This window comes from Podarcis melisellensis, assembly GCF_964234715.1.
Source record: "Podarcis melisellensis genome assembly, chromosome: 13".
NCBI classification, from domain to species: Eukaryota; Metazoa; Chordata; class Lepidosauria; order Squamata; family Lacertidae; genus Podarcis; species Podarcis melisellensis.
The window spans coordinates 15,411,149-15,427,710 of NC_138545.1; the positions used below are offsets into that span (position 1 = coordinate 15,411,149).

At 44.6% G+C, this 16,562-nt stretch overlaps 1 protein-coding gene across 3 annotated transcripts; it reads left to right on the forward strand.

Moving 5' to 3' along the window:
- The first annotated feature begins 110 nt into the window (after positions 1–110).
- CTF1 (cardiotrophin 1) lies at positions 111–14,818 on the forward strand. 3 transcript variants are annotated; one of them, XM_081883687.1, is made up of 4 exons: positions 111–825; positions 4,477–4,760; positions 13,102–13,283; positions 14,004–14,818. In XM_081883687.1, exons 3-4 carry the CDS (start codon positions 13,197–13,199, stop codon positions 14,463–14,465), a joined length of 549 nt encoding a protein of 182 aa, XP_081739813.1. In that variant the 5' UTR covers positions 111–825; positions 4,477–4,760; positions 13,102–13,196; the 3' UTR covers positions 14,466–14,818. The 3 variants fall into 3 exon arrangements, with proteins under 3 accessions (XP_081739813.1, XP_081739811.1, XP_081739812.1); XM_081883685.1 differs by lacking the exon at positions 4,477–4,760 and having other exon boundaries at positions 117–825; XM_081883686.1 differs by lacking the exon at positions 4,477–4,760 and having other exon boundaries at positions 177–825; positions 13,102–13,232.
- Positions 14,819–16,562: the final 1,744 nt, after the last annotated feature.

Here is a 16,562-nt window from a genome sequence, read left to right on the forward strand (position 1 = left end):
ATTTGTTTGTTTGTTTAAAAATAACACTTAATTCTGAGACCCCCCAATATTATAATAACGACCCACACTTAAAAATCCCGGGGGGGCTGAATTCCACCCCTGAATGGATTTTTCCTAAATAAAATGAATCCATGCTTTCCAGTTCCTCCAAACTCCTCATAATTCAGCTTCTCCTATGTTGCTGTCTTTTTTTCCCCCTCTCTTTACTGACCTGCTGTTTTGTAATCATTTAATGCACCGGATTTTTTAACTTGGCTGCTTTTCATGTTTGGATTGGCTCTGGAAAATCCTTGAAGACAGAAATATTTGGATGGAGTTGAATTAAATCATAGGGTCTGCAGCTTCCTCTCTCTGATCTTCCCACCCTAGCCCAAAAATCAAAAAAATGTAACCGCGGCCCCTTTAAGTCCCACGAGCTGACTTTTGGCCCGGGGGCAAGTGGACGGCCATTCATCGGTATCCCAAGGAGAAGGGGGCGGAGGGAGGCATGCGGCCCGCGGGCCGTGCCCTCTCGCCTGCCCCTTGATCTGCCCGCGCTCAGCTACTCCCGCGGACGAGCTGCTGGTCAGCGCCAAGTTTCGTGGAGGTCGGGGCGGGGGGTGAAAAGGGAGAGGAGATTAGATTCCTTGTTCCGGGAACGGAGGCATGTGTGATCTCAGCCTCCTGGAATCCGCGATCCCGGGATAGGACGAGGGAGGCGGCGCGGGGTGGGGGGTGGGGGGAGGAAACCGGAGTCCTATAAGAAGCGCGCCGCGACGAAGGTGCAACAAGTGGAGGTGATCCGAGGCTCCGAAGGCGCTGCTGCAAGAATGGAGGTGCTTTCAGGTAGGGGGAAATTGCCAGGAAACTTGGGAAAGGGTGTTGGGGGCGTGTAGAGGTAAATCTTGCCGCAAGTCCTGTAAATCCCTTCTCCCACCCCCAGCAAAAAGGAGAATGGCTCGATCGAGTTCTTGCTCTGGAAGTTTGCAAAGTTTGCAAGTAGAAGTCAGAGTTCGCAGGCAGCGATGGGGGCAGAGATGCAGAGAGCTGCCCCCCTTCAAGGCAGCTTCGTTTGGAGACGTTATGCAAGAATCATTGCCATATTCTTTTTAAAGCTTTTATCTGCCGATCAGGCTGGTGTTGTTTGTCTATATGCCCGGATAAGTTGGTAAAAAAAAGGAGCTCTTTTTTTCTCTAAAAATGTTTAGGGGTACTCTCATTTTGACTCAAGAAAATCACCATTTTATCGTTCAGGTTGGGAAAAATAAATACAGTAAATGTGCAAAAGTACAAAGATTCGCAAAATGTTCTGCGCACCCCCAGGAAAAAAAGCAGTGGCAAAAAGGAAATGGGGAATCCCGACTTGGGATGAGGGAAGAAATCCTGCAGGAGCTCCTAGGAGAAGGAGTGGGTAGGAAAAATTGACTGTCCCCTCCTGATTTTTTTATTTTTAAAAAATGTCTGGAGCTTTATTATTATTTATTATTATTTTATATTATTTTAACCTTTATTATTATTTTAACCTAACTTCAGCTATCCTCTTGTGAAGCAGGCTTTTTCCTTGTTTTTAAAACCAGGTCTTCTGTGCCTTTTAACAGCTGTTTAACGGGCAGGGATTCAACTGGTAAATCTCTCCCGTGAGCCCACTTGAGAGAGAGAAAATGAACTACTACCTGTCTCACAGGTTTTAAATGCGGAAGAAACCTGCCTGAAAAACAGTTAATCTAATGTAGTTAAGAATTCCGTGACTTTTTGTGTAATAAAATGAATACGGTAATTGAATGGTAGTTCTGCCTTGACTTCGGCTGACCCAGGCTGGTAAGAGAAAGGAAGTTTTTATCGGGGAGAATCATCAGGGCCAACTTTTGTTTGAACTTGCGCAGTGTACACACGTTCAAACATCTTGGCATCTGCATGAATGAGTCTAGAGCATCTGGCTGCTATGAATAAGACAAGTCTTTGGTTCAGATTTTCCCATTAGCAGGGCAATGCTCTACAGAAGAAGCTGGTGGAAAATTAACTCAGGGTAAAGGACGCCAAATCCAAACTCTGTTCTGGAAGGAGCACAAATCTTTAAATGGTGTTTTTGCTGGCTTAATTTATGCCAGGTTCACAAGTCAAAACGCTGAGCTGGCTGGCTTTAGGATCTGGCCTAAGTCCTCTTTTTGGGTCCTGCCTATGCCACAACCCCTGGAAACCCCCTTTCCAGGGCTTACACCAGCCGGAGACGCTAACCCCACTCAACTCGGTGGAGCAGGACCCAGCCAGCTGAGCCCACCAACATAAGCCCTGAAAAGGGGAGGGGGGAAGGTTCTGCGTTGGGACTAGAGAGTGGGGAACTTAGGCCGGATCCTAACATGATTTCACTTGGTCATGTGGACTAGCAACCTGGCGGTTAGTTATACCACAAAAAGGGTGGCGTTAACTCGAACATTATTTTAAAGGTTTGTTTCCCCCTCTGCCAGGTTTAGGCCGACGGCTGAGTGGCTGCATTCAGTTGACCAAATTTCCCAAGTTGTGGAGACATGTTCTTGGGTGTTCATTATGGGGAAGAAGCTCATAAAACATGGTTAAGTAATACTGTACTTCAGATGTGTCTCTTATGTCAAAAGTTGGTAGCGGAAGGCAGGCTGCTGGGTGGTTGGGACAGGCGGCCCATTTGCTCACCTCTTTCCATACCAGGTGGTAAAGGGTTAAGCTGATTCCACTCTCCACTTTCCCTTTCTAATCTTTCCTGTCCAAGCCAGAATTGTAAAACCTGAGCAATTTCCTTTTCACCTTCCCTGCCTTCCTGGAGAGCAATGAATGAGAGATATACATCTTTGCGCATATCTCCCGCTGCAGTACCTGAGGCCAAAGTTAAACATTCACTCAGAAAGAAATTTCTCTTCTTGGGGGACTGCTGTGCCTGGCCATGGAGTGCCAGTGTGGGCTTTGCACTTAAGATGGCTGGGTGCTATTCTTGGCATTCCCCCCTTGAAGGATCGCAGCTGCGGATGGCAAAGATCTCTCTTGACTTCCAAGACTGCATACAGGCCATGCTACATGTCAAACACCTGACAAGTTTGTTAAGGGTACTGGGAATGGTAGCTCTGCGAGGGTGGACTACAGATAAAAAGGTAAAGGGACCCCCGACCATTAGGTCCAGTAGTGACTGACTCTGGGGTTGCAGCGCTCATCTCACTTTACTGGCCGAGGGAGCCGGCGTACAGCTTCTGGGTCATGTGGCCAGCACGACTAAGCCACTTCTGGCGAACCAGAGCAGCGCACAGAAACGCCGTTTACCTTCCTGCCGGAGTGGTACCTACTTATCTACTTGCACTTTGGCGTGCTTTTGAACTGCTAGGTTGGCAGGAGCAGGGACTGAGCAACGGGAGCTCACCCCGTTGCAGGGATTTGAACCGCCGACCTTCTGATCAGCAAGTCCTAGGCTCTGTGGTTTAACCCACAGCGTCACCCTTGTCCCGGACGACAGATACTTTGGTGCAAATAATGTGCTTTAAATGTTAGGTATGTGCACAGCCCCCAATGCCATATTGTCTAGTATTCTATTTAGCAATAGCAGCCAACCATATATCCCCAGGAAGCCCCCAAGTGCAGCAGGAAAGAATTTGCCCTCCCTGTTCTTTAGCACAATCCTAGCATCTGATTATTATTATCCCTGAACACAAGAGGTTCCATTTAGTTCATGGGAGAAAGAGAGACATAGTAGAGGCTTATTTTAAAAGCTTAAGCCTCTGCAACTCTCCTCACCCAAGCTATTTTATTTTATCATTTCATCTGTTTCTTGAATCCTCCTAGGAGTTCAAAGGGACATACATAGTTCTCATCCTGCCTGTTTCATCCTCAAAACAACTCTGTGAGGTAGCTGAGGCCGAGAGCGAGTGACTTGGCCCAAGATCACCCAGAATGGGGATTGGGACCCTGGTCTGCCAGGTCGTAGTCCAAAGCTCTAACCACTACACCACACGAGCCCCAGGCCCCCAAACTCTCCATCCTGCCCTCATAGAGAAAATGCTTCAGCCTTTTAGACATCTTAGTTTCCTTTTTCTAACTTGGAAATCCAAGAGCCTGGGAAGTTGCTGCTTTGCTTAAGGCAGCAGGTAGACTTGGGTAATAATCACTCGATGTATTTTTCCCCCTTTTCAAAACTGGGGGAATCGCCCATCCCACCATTTCTTCATCCCTATGTGTAACCTGAAACTAGCACCCAGAAAGAGCCTCATAACTAATTAAGTCTGGTGCCTCTTCCTACGCTCAGATTTTATGGCTTCGACGCCAAGTCAGCTTCTCTCTCCTCCTCTGCCCCCACAAGGCTTAGCACCTAGCCTGATGAAGAGCTCTGGGGAACTCTAAAGCTTGCACACTCTTTTGGGACTAGCCTCACAATGCCAGGAATTAAAATGCATTTTAAAATGTCTGGAAATAAAAGCTGTTGCCCTCCTGTGGACTGTGAAATGTCTTCTAGAAATTGGTCACACACTCCTCTATTTCCAGGGAGCCCCTCTGTGGGGTTCCCTGCAGTTCCTTCCCACACATAACTCCTGGGTTGTCCTCCCCACCTCTCAGCTTCTTCCAAGATAGAAACACAGGGCACTGCTTCCTTCAGCTGTCTACTCTGACTGGCACCTGTCCTTCCCCCAGGTTTCAGGCAGGAGCTTTTGCAAGCCCTACCTGGAGATACCAGGTTGAACCTTTGACCTTCTGTATGCAAAGCAGACGCTCTACCCACTAAGCTACTCCACCCTTACCCAAGATGTCTGTGATTGCTGCATGAGAGGGTGGGGAGACCAAATTGCTTGGTTGAAGAAAATCTCGTTTAATTGAGGAAATTCTTAGAAGGATTAGATGTGCTGTTAATAATCTGTGCATACAAATTGTCTCAGTGAGAAGGGTGGAGTGTGCCTGATAAGGACAGGCAGGAAGCCCTTGAGCTGTCTGTGATGTGTGTAGATAAGTTGATGCTGTGGTTTTCCCACTCAGAGGAAAGTGGTGTGGACTTTGCCTCTGGTAACCTGGGTCAGAAATCTGATATGGGAGTGCTATTTTTGTTTAAGTCTCTCCTTTGTATATTTGTATTTGTGTGTGTATGTATACAGTACTTAAAAATCCATTTGCATATCACTTGCCCTTAAAGTACCCTTGCAAAGTAGGTCAGCTAAAAGGTTTCGCCCTTAGGTACAGACTCCAAAATACAAAACTGCAGGACTTCCGGAGGCGGCGCGAAACAGCAATGGCGGTCCTCTTCGCGCTGTGAAGAGGGGCTCCGCGGAAAAGGGTCGTCCGCTACGGCAAAGCGGAGACCCGTTAAGAAAAACCACAGGTAGAGTGAGCCTGTGGTCGTGGGACTCGGCGGGCACCAAGAGCGACCTCGGAAACGAAGAAGGGACCCCGTAAGGGGCTCCGGAACGTGGAGGGGGTAGCGGTGCTGTGAGTTCATCGCTCTTTCCGCGGGAGTGAAGCCGCGCGGCTGCTGCTGATGAGCGCTGACCTTTCTTCCTTGAACATTCGATTGGAATCAACTTACTCGTGAGTAAGGTTTTTGAGATTTGGGACTCTAAATTTCTGAAATTTGGCTGAAAGCGGGAGACGTTAAAAAGGAAGTCCGTCTTCCGGCTCTGTTTAAACACCAAGCAAAGAGCTATAAATCTGAAGCGCTGAGAGGGACTTTTAAGAAGTTGGAGTACACCTTGCAAATTCGAATTAAAGTGCATGGAAAGTTAAGAAAAGTTGAGAATTTCTTTTTTACAAGAGGATATAGGCAGCAACCTCTTCCTTTCTCTTTTGTGTGGATTACAAAGTTTCAAAACAGCTCTCGGGCTGTCTGGATACAAAAATCATCAGACTGCGGTAACTGTATATAAGACTTTAAAGTTACTTTGGGGCTACTTTTGTGGTTACAAATAAGGAACTGTGCATGCACCACTGTAAAGAACACGTACTCTCTGCTAGTTTAAATGAACTTTTGAAGGTTCTACCCCTTGGTTTTCGGTTTTTCTTTAACTTTTGGAACTTTTTGGAACTTTTAAAGAGGGGAATTTAATGGTGGAAACTTTTCACCTTTTTTTTTCTCTTAACTTTTGGGGAGCTCCCCCTACTGGATTGTGGAATATATAGTCTCTGGGAACTGCAGGGTTTTTTGTAAAGCTTCTGCCTGGATGTTTACCTTTCGGTTTGTCTTTCCCATGGGATTTACAATTTGACCTTGCTACATGGACAGCTGTGGAATGAGTGGAGCCGCAAAAACAAGAGCTGCCAAAAAAGCAAAACAATCTGAGCTAATACAAACAACCTTGCCGGTGCAGCCTCGCAGATCATCAGTTCCAATAGTTACAGGTCTGCAAGAAGGAGAAATTAAACAGCCAGCTTTTCGGGACATGGCTGCAGGAGGACTAGATCCTGTATCTAAGGAAATTTTGGAACAGCTGGCAGCGTTAAATAAAAAGGCAGATGAGCAGGCCTCTAAGTTTGATCAGGTGACAGCCACAATCAACAAATTGACTGACCAAGTTTCTAAAAATTTAGAGGCCATTGGAAATTTGCAGGCAACAACAGCAGAAAATCGTAAATTAGCCGAAGAAGCAAATTTAAAGGCAGACCAAAATAAAAAGAGGATAGAGGAAGTAAGAGGAGAAGTAAGACCACTGAGCAGACAGCTTAATGAACAGCAAGCCTACCTGTCCATGGCAGAATTGAAAAACCGGGAAAGCAACCTTAGGATTAGGAATATACCAGAACTTGAGAAAGAAGATTTGATCAGCTACCTGACGGCAGAAATATCAAAGTTCTGGGGTATCGCAGAAGACAAGGACTTTAAAATTGTCACCGCCTTCAGGCTGGGAAGAGTAGCAAAGAAGGACAAACCAAGAGATTGCTTGGTCATTTTGAGATCTAAGCAAGAAAAAGATAACATACTCGGCCTTCATTTTAAAAATACATTGGTGATTCAGGGAAGAACTGCAGAAATCTTCAGAGACATTCCGAAACAGCTGTTGGATTTAAGAATTGCATATAAAGACCTCGCAAGCCTACTGAGAAACAACACAATCCCTTATAGGTGGGAATTCCCTCAAGGACTATCCTTCAGCATTAAAGGGAAAAAAGTGAGAATTAGATCAGCAGAAGACCAAGAAAAATTTTTGAACGACTACGGGGAGGACCTTCGGAAAGGAGTAGCAGGTGCCTGGCCACCACCTCCGCCTGGTGCAATACCTCCAGATCTTGACAGCAAGAAAGACACTCCTACTGGCTAACAATTTGATTCAAGATGTCTCTGCAGCTATTTAGTTGGAACATTCATGGTGCAAATTCCCCTGAGAAAAGGAAAAAGATTTTTCACATATTGAGAAAGGAACAATTGGACATCATATGCCTACAAGAAACACATGTGACTAGGCTCCATAGGAGAGTTTTAATTAACAAAAAATTAGGCCAAGAATTTGTTTCCTCAGACAAAGTTAAGAAAAGAGGAGTAGTGATTTATGCAAAAGAGAACCTAGCACCAAAGTTGATATTTAAAGATGAACAAGGAAGAATTTTGGCGATTGAAATCCAAACACAAGGAGAAAAATTTTTGATAGTAGGAGTATATGCACCAAATGAGGGGAAAGCGGAATTTTACAAAAAGCTGCATGAGATAATGTTGGATCATATAGACTACACTAACATCATTTTGATGGGAGATATGAATGGAGTCGTCTCTACACATATGGATAAGTCACAAAACCAAAATTTGACTAAAGATGGCAGACTACCTAAATCTTTTTTTGAACTGACAGACAATATGGACTTGATCGACATTTGGAGGACCAAAAACCCACTAGGTAAAGAAGGGACTTTCTTTTCTGAGGCTCACCTATCATGGACAAGAATTGACCAAATTTGGATAACTAGAGGGCTGGCCCCTAAGACAAAAAAAATAGAGATCTGCCCTAAAACCTGCTCCGACCATAACGCATTGAAAATGGATCTGAGACTTGTGCCAGCTGGATCCTTCAGATGGAGAATGAATGACACTTTGTTCAGAGATCAGGAGATTGTGAAGAAGGCCCAAAAAACGTTGAAGGATTATTTTGAAATCAATATGAATACCCCGGTGGACAAGAGAACAATCTGGGACGCAAGCAAAGCTGTAATGAGGGGGTTTCTGATTCAACAAAATTCTATTAAGAAAAAACTCTGGAATGGGAAAAGAGATAAGATTTTAGAGAAGATACGAGAGGGTGAAAAAAGACTTAGACTTAACCCAAAGTCAAAAGAAGTGTTAAGAGAAATTAAGTTCCATCAAGCACAATATGCCAAATTGATAAACCAAGAAGTAGAATGGAAAATTAAACAAATGAAACAAAGATCTTTTGAATCAGCAAACAAATGTGGAAAATTATTAGCATGGCAGCTGAAAAAGAGACACAAATTGAATTCTATTACCAACTTGGAGGTTGATGGAGAAAGTATTCAGAAACCAGAAGAAATTAGAAAGTGTTTCCAGAGATATTTCAAAAAACTGTTTACTCAAGGTCCACAGGCGGAGGAGGAGATTATTCAATTTTTAAAAAGTAACGGATTGAAAAAATTATCCCAAGATAAACAAACAACCCTGAATTACAGAATAACACAGCAGGAAATAGAAAGTGCCATTCAGAACATGCAATTGGGGAAATCCCCAGGCCCAGATGGACTCACCTCCAAATATTACAAGGTTTTAAAAGATTATTTGATTCAACCATTAGTGGAGGTGTGTAACCAAATTATGGAGGGGAAGGGGGCTCCGGAATCGTGGAAAGAAGCATTCATCACTTTGATACCAAAATTGGAATCTGAAAAGACTCAACTCAAGAATTATCGTCCTATTTCACTCCTGAATGTGGATTACAAAATTTTTGCTGACATTCTGGCAAGTAGATTTAAAAAAGTTCTGAATGAAGTAATTCATAAAGACCAAGCAGGCTTTCTCCCTGGTAGACATCTGTCTGACAACACTAGGAACATTATAGATGTTCTGGAGCTACTACAGACAAATTTGAACACAAGAGCTGTATTAATTTTTATAGATGCAGAGAAGGCCTTTGACAATATATCTTGGAAATTTATGAAGAGAAATTTGGAAGGGATGGGAGTGGGAGGGGCGTTTCAAAATGGTATAGAAGCAATCTATTCAGAGCAAAAAGCTAAATTGATAGTGAATAATGTGGTGACAGAAGAGTTCAGAATTGAAAAAGGAACACGACAGGGGTGCCCCCTATCACCCCTGCTATTTATCTCGGTCCTGGAGGTACTGCTGAACTTGATTAGAAAGGATCGGGAGGTACAAGGAATACAGGTCGGAGGTAAACAATATAAGTTGAAGGCCTTTGCAGATGATTTGGTTTTAACACTACAGGAGCCAGAAGCTAGTACTAAAAGAGCTTTAGAATTAATTTATGAGTTTGGTCAGGTGGCAGGATTCAAGTTGAACAAACAAAAAACAAAGGTTTTGGCGAAAAATCTGACTTCTTTAGAAATAGATGAGTTTCAGAAAGAAACGGAGTTAAATGTGGCTAAAAAAGTGAAATACCTGGGGGTGAATTTGACCGGGAAAAATTTGAACTTATTCAAAGATAATTATGAAAAATGCTGGATTGAAATTAAAAAGGATTTAGAAATCTGGTCAAGACTAAAACTTACCTTGTCGGGAAGAATTGCAGCTGTAAAGATGAATGTATTGCCAAAGATGTTATTCTTGTTTCAAACCCTGCAGATCGTGGATAGAGTGGAGTGTTTTGGAAAGTGGCAGAAGGACATTACGAAATTTGTCTGGCAGGGCAAAAGGCCCCGGATAAAACTTAAAATACTAACAGATGCTAAAGAAAGAGGGGGGTTTGCCCTGCCGGACTTAAGGTTATACTATGAGGCAGCATCCTTCTGCTGGCTGAAGGATTGGTTTCTACTAGAAAACACTGATGTCCTAGATCTGGAAGGGTTTAACAATGCTTTTGGATGGCATGCATATTTGTGGTACGACAAGGTAAAGGTACATAAATTGTTCAAGAGCCATATTGTCAGGAAAGCTTTGTTTAATGTCTGGACTAGATACAAGGACTTATTTGAAAATAAGACACCGAGGTGGTTGTCACCAACGGAGGCGAAGACCACCAAAGTACTTAACATGGAGAGTGGTTGGGCTAAATATTGTGAGATAATAGAAAAAGTTGGAGATAATTGGAAGCTGCAGAGTTTAGAAAAAATAAAGGACAAGGTGCGAGACTGGTTTCTCTATGCCCAAATTCAAGAGATGTTTAAAAAAGATAAAAAGATTGGTTTCCAGGTGGAAAAATCAAAATTAGAGACAGAACTACTTGAACCTAAGACGAAAGTGCTCTCAAGAATGTATAACTTGCTGCTTAAATGGAATACACAAGATGAGTTAGTTAAATCAGCTATGATTAAATGGGCTCAAGACATTGGTTACAACATCATGTTTGAAGACTGGGAAAGGTTATGGAACACCGATATGAAATTCACGGCATGTAGTGCCTTGAAAGAAAACATTATGAAAATGATATATAGGTGGTACATGACCCCAGTCAAACTTGCAAAGATTTACCATTTGTCTGATAAAAGGTGTTGGAAGTGTAAGGAAGCTGAAGGAACGTTCTTTCACCTCTGGTGGACATGCCCGAAGGTGAAGGCATTCTGGGAAATGGTTTATAATGAGTTGAAAAAGGTATTTAAGTATACCTTTACTAAGAAACCAGAGGCCTTTCTCCTGGGCATTGTGGGCCAGAGAGTGACAAAGAAGGATAGAACTTTCTTTTTATATGCAACTACAGCAGCAAGAATTCTATTGGCTAAATATTGGAAGGTACAGGAGCTACCCACGCTGGAAGAGTGGCATACGCAGCTGATGGACTATATGGAACTGGCCGAAATGACTGGCAGAATCCGAGACCTGGGAGAAGAGGCAGTGGAAGAGGACTGGAAAAAATTTAAGGACTATTTACAAAAACATTATAAGTTATGTGAATGTTGAGAATTTGTTAAGTTTTTAGACAACAAGCTTCAGATTTCAAATTTTTGATATTGCTGAATTTAAGTTCTGATGATGAAATGACTAAAGTCTAGGGTAAAGTTTCTATATTGAGGACTGTTGGAATTGTGAACTAACAATATTTCCCCTAAACCTAATATACAATTGAGGAAAGTACAAAACACAGGAAACAAGGTATTAATTTGCTGTAACTTTATTTTATTGAAAAAGATGCAGGGGATGGAAGATGTGGGGAAGTCCAGTAGATCATGAAAAATTGTTTTGTAAAGTAAGATCTCTTTTTTGCTTATAACCTTTTTCCTTTTCTTTCTGTAAAACTGCCTTTGTTGAATAACTGACGATGTATCTGACCTTGGAAAAAAGCAAATAAAAACATTATTATAAAAAAAAAACAAAATACAAAACTGCAGGTCCATTCATTCCATCATCTGTGAAGACTGCTGGTGTGCCTAAGTGAAATGCAGTTTAATGGGAAAGCTCTTCACTCTTCAATATACTATTACGTGTGGTTCCAGAATTGGCCTCCACAGTCACTTAAGGACTCACTGTTAAAACTGTATTCATGGAAGACAATCTTACTTGGCTATGAGTGATAACCAAAGTAGAAGAACGTGCCACACACACACACACACACACACACACACACACACACACACACACCATTTCCCAGCAGTGTGAGATTCCCAGGGTTCCAGACGCTTGCTCATGTTTCTTTCAGAAACTGGGCATGGCAGAGACTGTGATGTCTTTATGATGTATGGATTTATTACACATATATTCAACCTGTACCTACATGGAGGGATTACAGAGCATTCACATCCTGTGAGGGTCTGGCCTCCCCCTTAAGGGCAGCATTGGAGTCAAAGGACAGCAAAAAGTCTGTCCTCTGTGCCTCTTAGTTCCAGCCTGTCATTCCCAGCCCCTCCTTCTCCTTCTTCTTGCTGCCAACCCACTCGAAGGACCTCCATCATTCAAAGTTGAAACCCTAAACCTGGCATTTGCCTCTGCCCACAAGCACCCAACAAGAAGGCCCCCCCCCCCCCCCGCTCCCCTTTGCCTGCATTGATGGGTTTCCTTGATGGGTCATTACAGTACTGGCTTTTGTCTCCTGCTAATGGCCCATCCAGCTAGCTCTGCATAACCAAATCCAGGGGTTTCTGTGTTTGGCAAAGTTTAATCGCACCTTGATTAATTCTTTCTTTTACTAAATCCAGGAATTATGGGGGAATCTGGCCCACCACATACCCATAGCAATGTTTTAAAAGGGGGATATTGCAACGTTCTAGAAGTTTTGCACTTTTTTGCACATATAACTATGCTTGGCGTACTCGAGTTTTTAAAAACATTCTCTGTCTGATCTTTTAGAGGCGAACACAAAAGCCATATATTTATGATTTTGTTGAGTTTTGTTCTGTGGTTTTGAAAGTTGTCTTGAGAGCTTCCTAACCAAGGTGGCCCATAAATATTATATTTAAGACTGTTTTCAGTCCCATTCGACTCCTGAGCGCTGAGCGGGGGGGGGGGAGGAGTTCCAATATGGGGAGTTGTAGTTTTTTGGATCCCAGCCAACTTCAGGCATTTCCAGTGGTGGGGAGTTGTGACTCTGAACACACACACTGCCCTATTTGCCCTCTCCCAAAGTGATTTAGCATGCCAGTATAGAATAGGGAGCCATTGTTTAGAGTGTTGGACTCCAAGACCTGGAGGTCCCCCCTCAGACATGAAGCTCTCTAGGTAACTTTGGGCCAGTTGCTGTCTCTTGGTCTAACCTACCTCACAGGTAGCATAAAGGGAGGAAGGATCCTTGGAGGAAAATTGGGGTGTGTACAGGTAATAAATAAGGTGTGAGAGGTGTCATTGCTACTTTCTAGAAAACCCCAAAGGTCCCCTGGGTGCACACTGCTTGTTGCATGGTTCTTTGGGACCTTGCCTGTGTCTGTTGGGGGTTACACTCTGGGGGAAACCAGTTTGCCTCTTTCGTCTTTTCCAGCCCTCTCCCCTCACAAGCATCTGCAGAGGCCCCCCTTGAGGTTTACTATGGGCTGTGAGCTTGCCCAACGCACCATCTTAACTTTCTGCTTGCTTTTTGTCTACAGTGGACTTGCCAAGCCACCTTTCGTCATCACCACCATCTCTCTCCCAGCAAGAAATCGCACTTGGGATCAAAAATGCATACAACCTGGCCATCAACATGCAGGATGGCGCAAAACAGCTGCTAGCAGACTATGTGAGTTCTCAGAACCTGAGAGAAATGAACATATACTTGGAGGCCAGGAAGGTGTGTGTGTGTTCAGCTAAGCACTGAAATTAATGAGCCGAAGACAGCCATGTCCTTTTACTTCAATATTGATTGATTGCTTTTATATCTCACCTTTTTCACCAACCCTGTGAGAGGTAGGTTAGGCTAAGGGGCAGTGGCTGGCCCCAGGTCACCCCATGAGCTTGTGTAAGTTACTTTGAGATCCCTTGGTGCAAAAATGTGGCTACAATAAAGCCAGCTATGCATGGAAAGACAGCCAGCCTTTTTCCTGAATCCCAGCAAGGATTTGAAACCTGATCTCCCAGGTCCTAGTCTGACGCTCTAAACATGAGGCCGCACTGGCTCTCCTCCGATCTGACTAGCCTTGTGTGTAAAATGATACTGGTTTGCCTTAACTCTGAGCACAGGATAGGGGCTGACGCAGGTGCGGACAGCCTAGCTGCAGTAACTTGGCCCGTGATCAGAGGCACGTTGCGTTTGAATTGCCTCCTCTTCCCCCATCCCCACCTACTTAGATCATCTCCTGGTTTGCGATTTCCCTGTAGCTCAGCGAGTGACCTTGGCCTAGCCACCGAATATCTCAGCCAAACAACAACGTTACAAAAGGGCGTTTGTGAAGACAAAATGCGATTGTCTCATCTGCCGGTACCTTGGAGAAAGGGTGGGGTACAGAATCCAGGAACCCGAACGTCAAGGCTTAAGAGCTCTGACCGTCTTGCGTGTCTTTTCATTTCTCAGATGTCTATTCAGGACGAACCCTTCACAAATGCCGGTTTCAACCCTCCCATCGAGCCCTTCCCAGGCCTGCCGTCGCCATCCCTTCCCCCCAGCGCCTGGCTGGACCTTAGCGACGCCGAACGCCTGCAGCAGAACGTCACGGCCTTCTCCAATTTGCCAGACTTCCTGTCTGCCGTCAAAAGCCAACAGGAGGTGATGAACTCCGATGCCAGTGAGCTGCACCACCAGCTCACGTTGTCGCGCCTGCAGTGCCTTGGTCTGTCGAACCACCTTGCATCCATCATGGCCTCCATGGGTCTCGTACCTGCTGCAGCGACGCCGGCTGAGCCGCCGGGACTTGGCAGCTCCTTTTTCATGAAATTTTCCGGCTACAGCGTTTGCCATCTCTACCGGGATTGGGTCCTCCGTTGCGTAAAGGACCTGTCCCTCCTGGCTGACAGATACCCTGTCCCCTCGCTCTGAGGGGAAATTGTGTGGTGTTGTTTGTACCATCCCAGTTGGCTTCTGTTTTTGTGTTGGTGAGGGGAAGTTAGGAGAGTAGTAAACTTTTTCTCTCTACCCACGGGAAGGCTGAAGGAATGAAACGCCCTTCCCTTGTGAGGAATGCTTTTCTCATGTAGCTGTCCCAGCAAAGCAACGCTGAACTGCCTCCATCTTGCCTATCTCCTTCATATTCTCCTTCTTGTCTTAAAAAAATAATAATATCCAGAATATGAAAGGAGAAAATGTTTGCAGAGGAGCAGCATTGGCTCTTCCGCCTTTTGGCAGGGCCTTAATGCTTTTGTTCATTGTGAGACAAGAGAGATGGCGCTTCCACCCCAGGGTATCTGGTTCCAATTTTCCCCCTCCCTGTAACACTGAACACTAAGAAACATGATGCTCAAAGGCAGTGGAAAGCCAATATAGCCTATGTGCCTTTTCTTATCCTCTGTGTGGCGCATTTAGAAATTCAACAAGATAAAGAAAGCCTGTAGGCCTGTAGATTGCTAACAGGAGAAGCATGAACCTACTGCAGTTATTCCCATCACAGTTGTTAAAGGTGCAGAACGGAGGTGGGGAAAGGTGATTAAGATGGAGTCCTTATGAGCAAGGCTTTTTGTGGCATTATTCCCTTTCAATCTGAACACCTTTCTACTGGACAGTGAGACACATTGAAAGAGGCTGTGTGTAGTTCAAATCCCTTACTCAGGCCCTAACAGGGTTATTGTGAGGGTGAAGTGAGGAGGGGCAGAGCCCTATAGGCCACCTTGAGCTCCTTGGAGGCTATAAATGTAATAATGATTATTTTTCCCCCCATTGGTTCCTCAGTGCCGAGTTAGTTCTCTCAAAGAATTATCTTGAGGGAGAAACCATTACCTATTTCATGGTATCTTGTTAACCCTTAATAGCCCTTCTGACCCCACCCTTTTCTCCAGTTATGGGGAGAAAGAGGCCTCTTTCTGTGCAAACTCTGGTTTTGAGAAAGCTGTTCTCTTCAGGGCTCTTGACCCTTTAGTTTCTACTGTATGTGTTATTTTTATATTAATTATATATGTGGATATATTTATATAGCTGCAGCCTAATTATGTGAATATTGTTAAATTAAACTATTTTTAGTAGGAAGCCCAGTCATTGTGACTTTTCTCTGCCACGGTAGGGAATAGAGCTCACGTAATAAACTTCTGTCAGGTTGCTTTTATTTCCCGAACCTATGGAAGCAAGCATTCGAACGGTATATGGAAGGGGTGGCCAGGGAAGGGCTCGTGGCTGCATCCATGCACACAGATGCCTCCCCTGTGGCCAACACCGTCCTCTTACGATGCTGAAATTAGGCTTGAAAGAAGCATTTTATTAGAGTTAACAGGATAGGCTTGGGGGGTGGGCAGGTGCTCTGTTGCGAAATCTGTGGGTGTGTGACTTTCAAATGTGCCCCTAGGCCCAAAAGAAGTTTGTTTCTGTCAGAGGCCTTCTTGGGCCTGCCAAGGGTGCCTTTCCCTCACTGCCTAATAAATAGCCCTGTGCGTCGAGGTCGAGGGGCCGAGGCTGTCATGTCCAGAGCATGGGGCTTGCAGAGAGTCCTGTGCCTCTGAAGCCTTTCAGAGAAAACATGATAACTCCGCAGAGGGGACCAAGGGCAAGAGAAGAACTGCACACACAGCGGTTATCTCTGCTGAAAAGTGCATCCAGCAGGTGCAACAATTAACTTAATGTGGAAAATCCCTCCATGTTCCATCGTGATAGGCACTGTTGCTGCCACTGAGGCAGGCAAGCGAGGCGCTGACTAAAAAAGGCAGCGAGCAAACAGTCACGAGGCAGGCGAAGCAGCCCTGACAGCGGCAGCAGCAGCTCAGAAGAGAAGCGACCCCCAGCTTGCAGGCTTCCGTCTGCAATTTTTGTCCCAGTCTTTTTTGTGGTCTTGGCTGCCAAAGGAGGCAATGTGGACCACCCTGGCCTAGAAGCTGAACCACCCCCATAAACAAGCACACAGACACTTCTTCCTAAATACTGTACTGACTTAACGAATCCAACTTAGGTGGTGATGTACCAAACTGGAAGCCAGAACACTTCAGCATTTTTCAA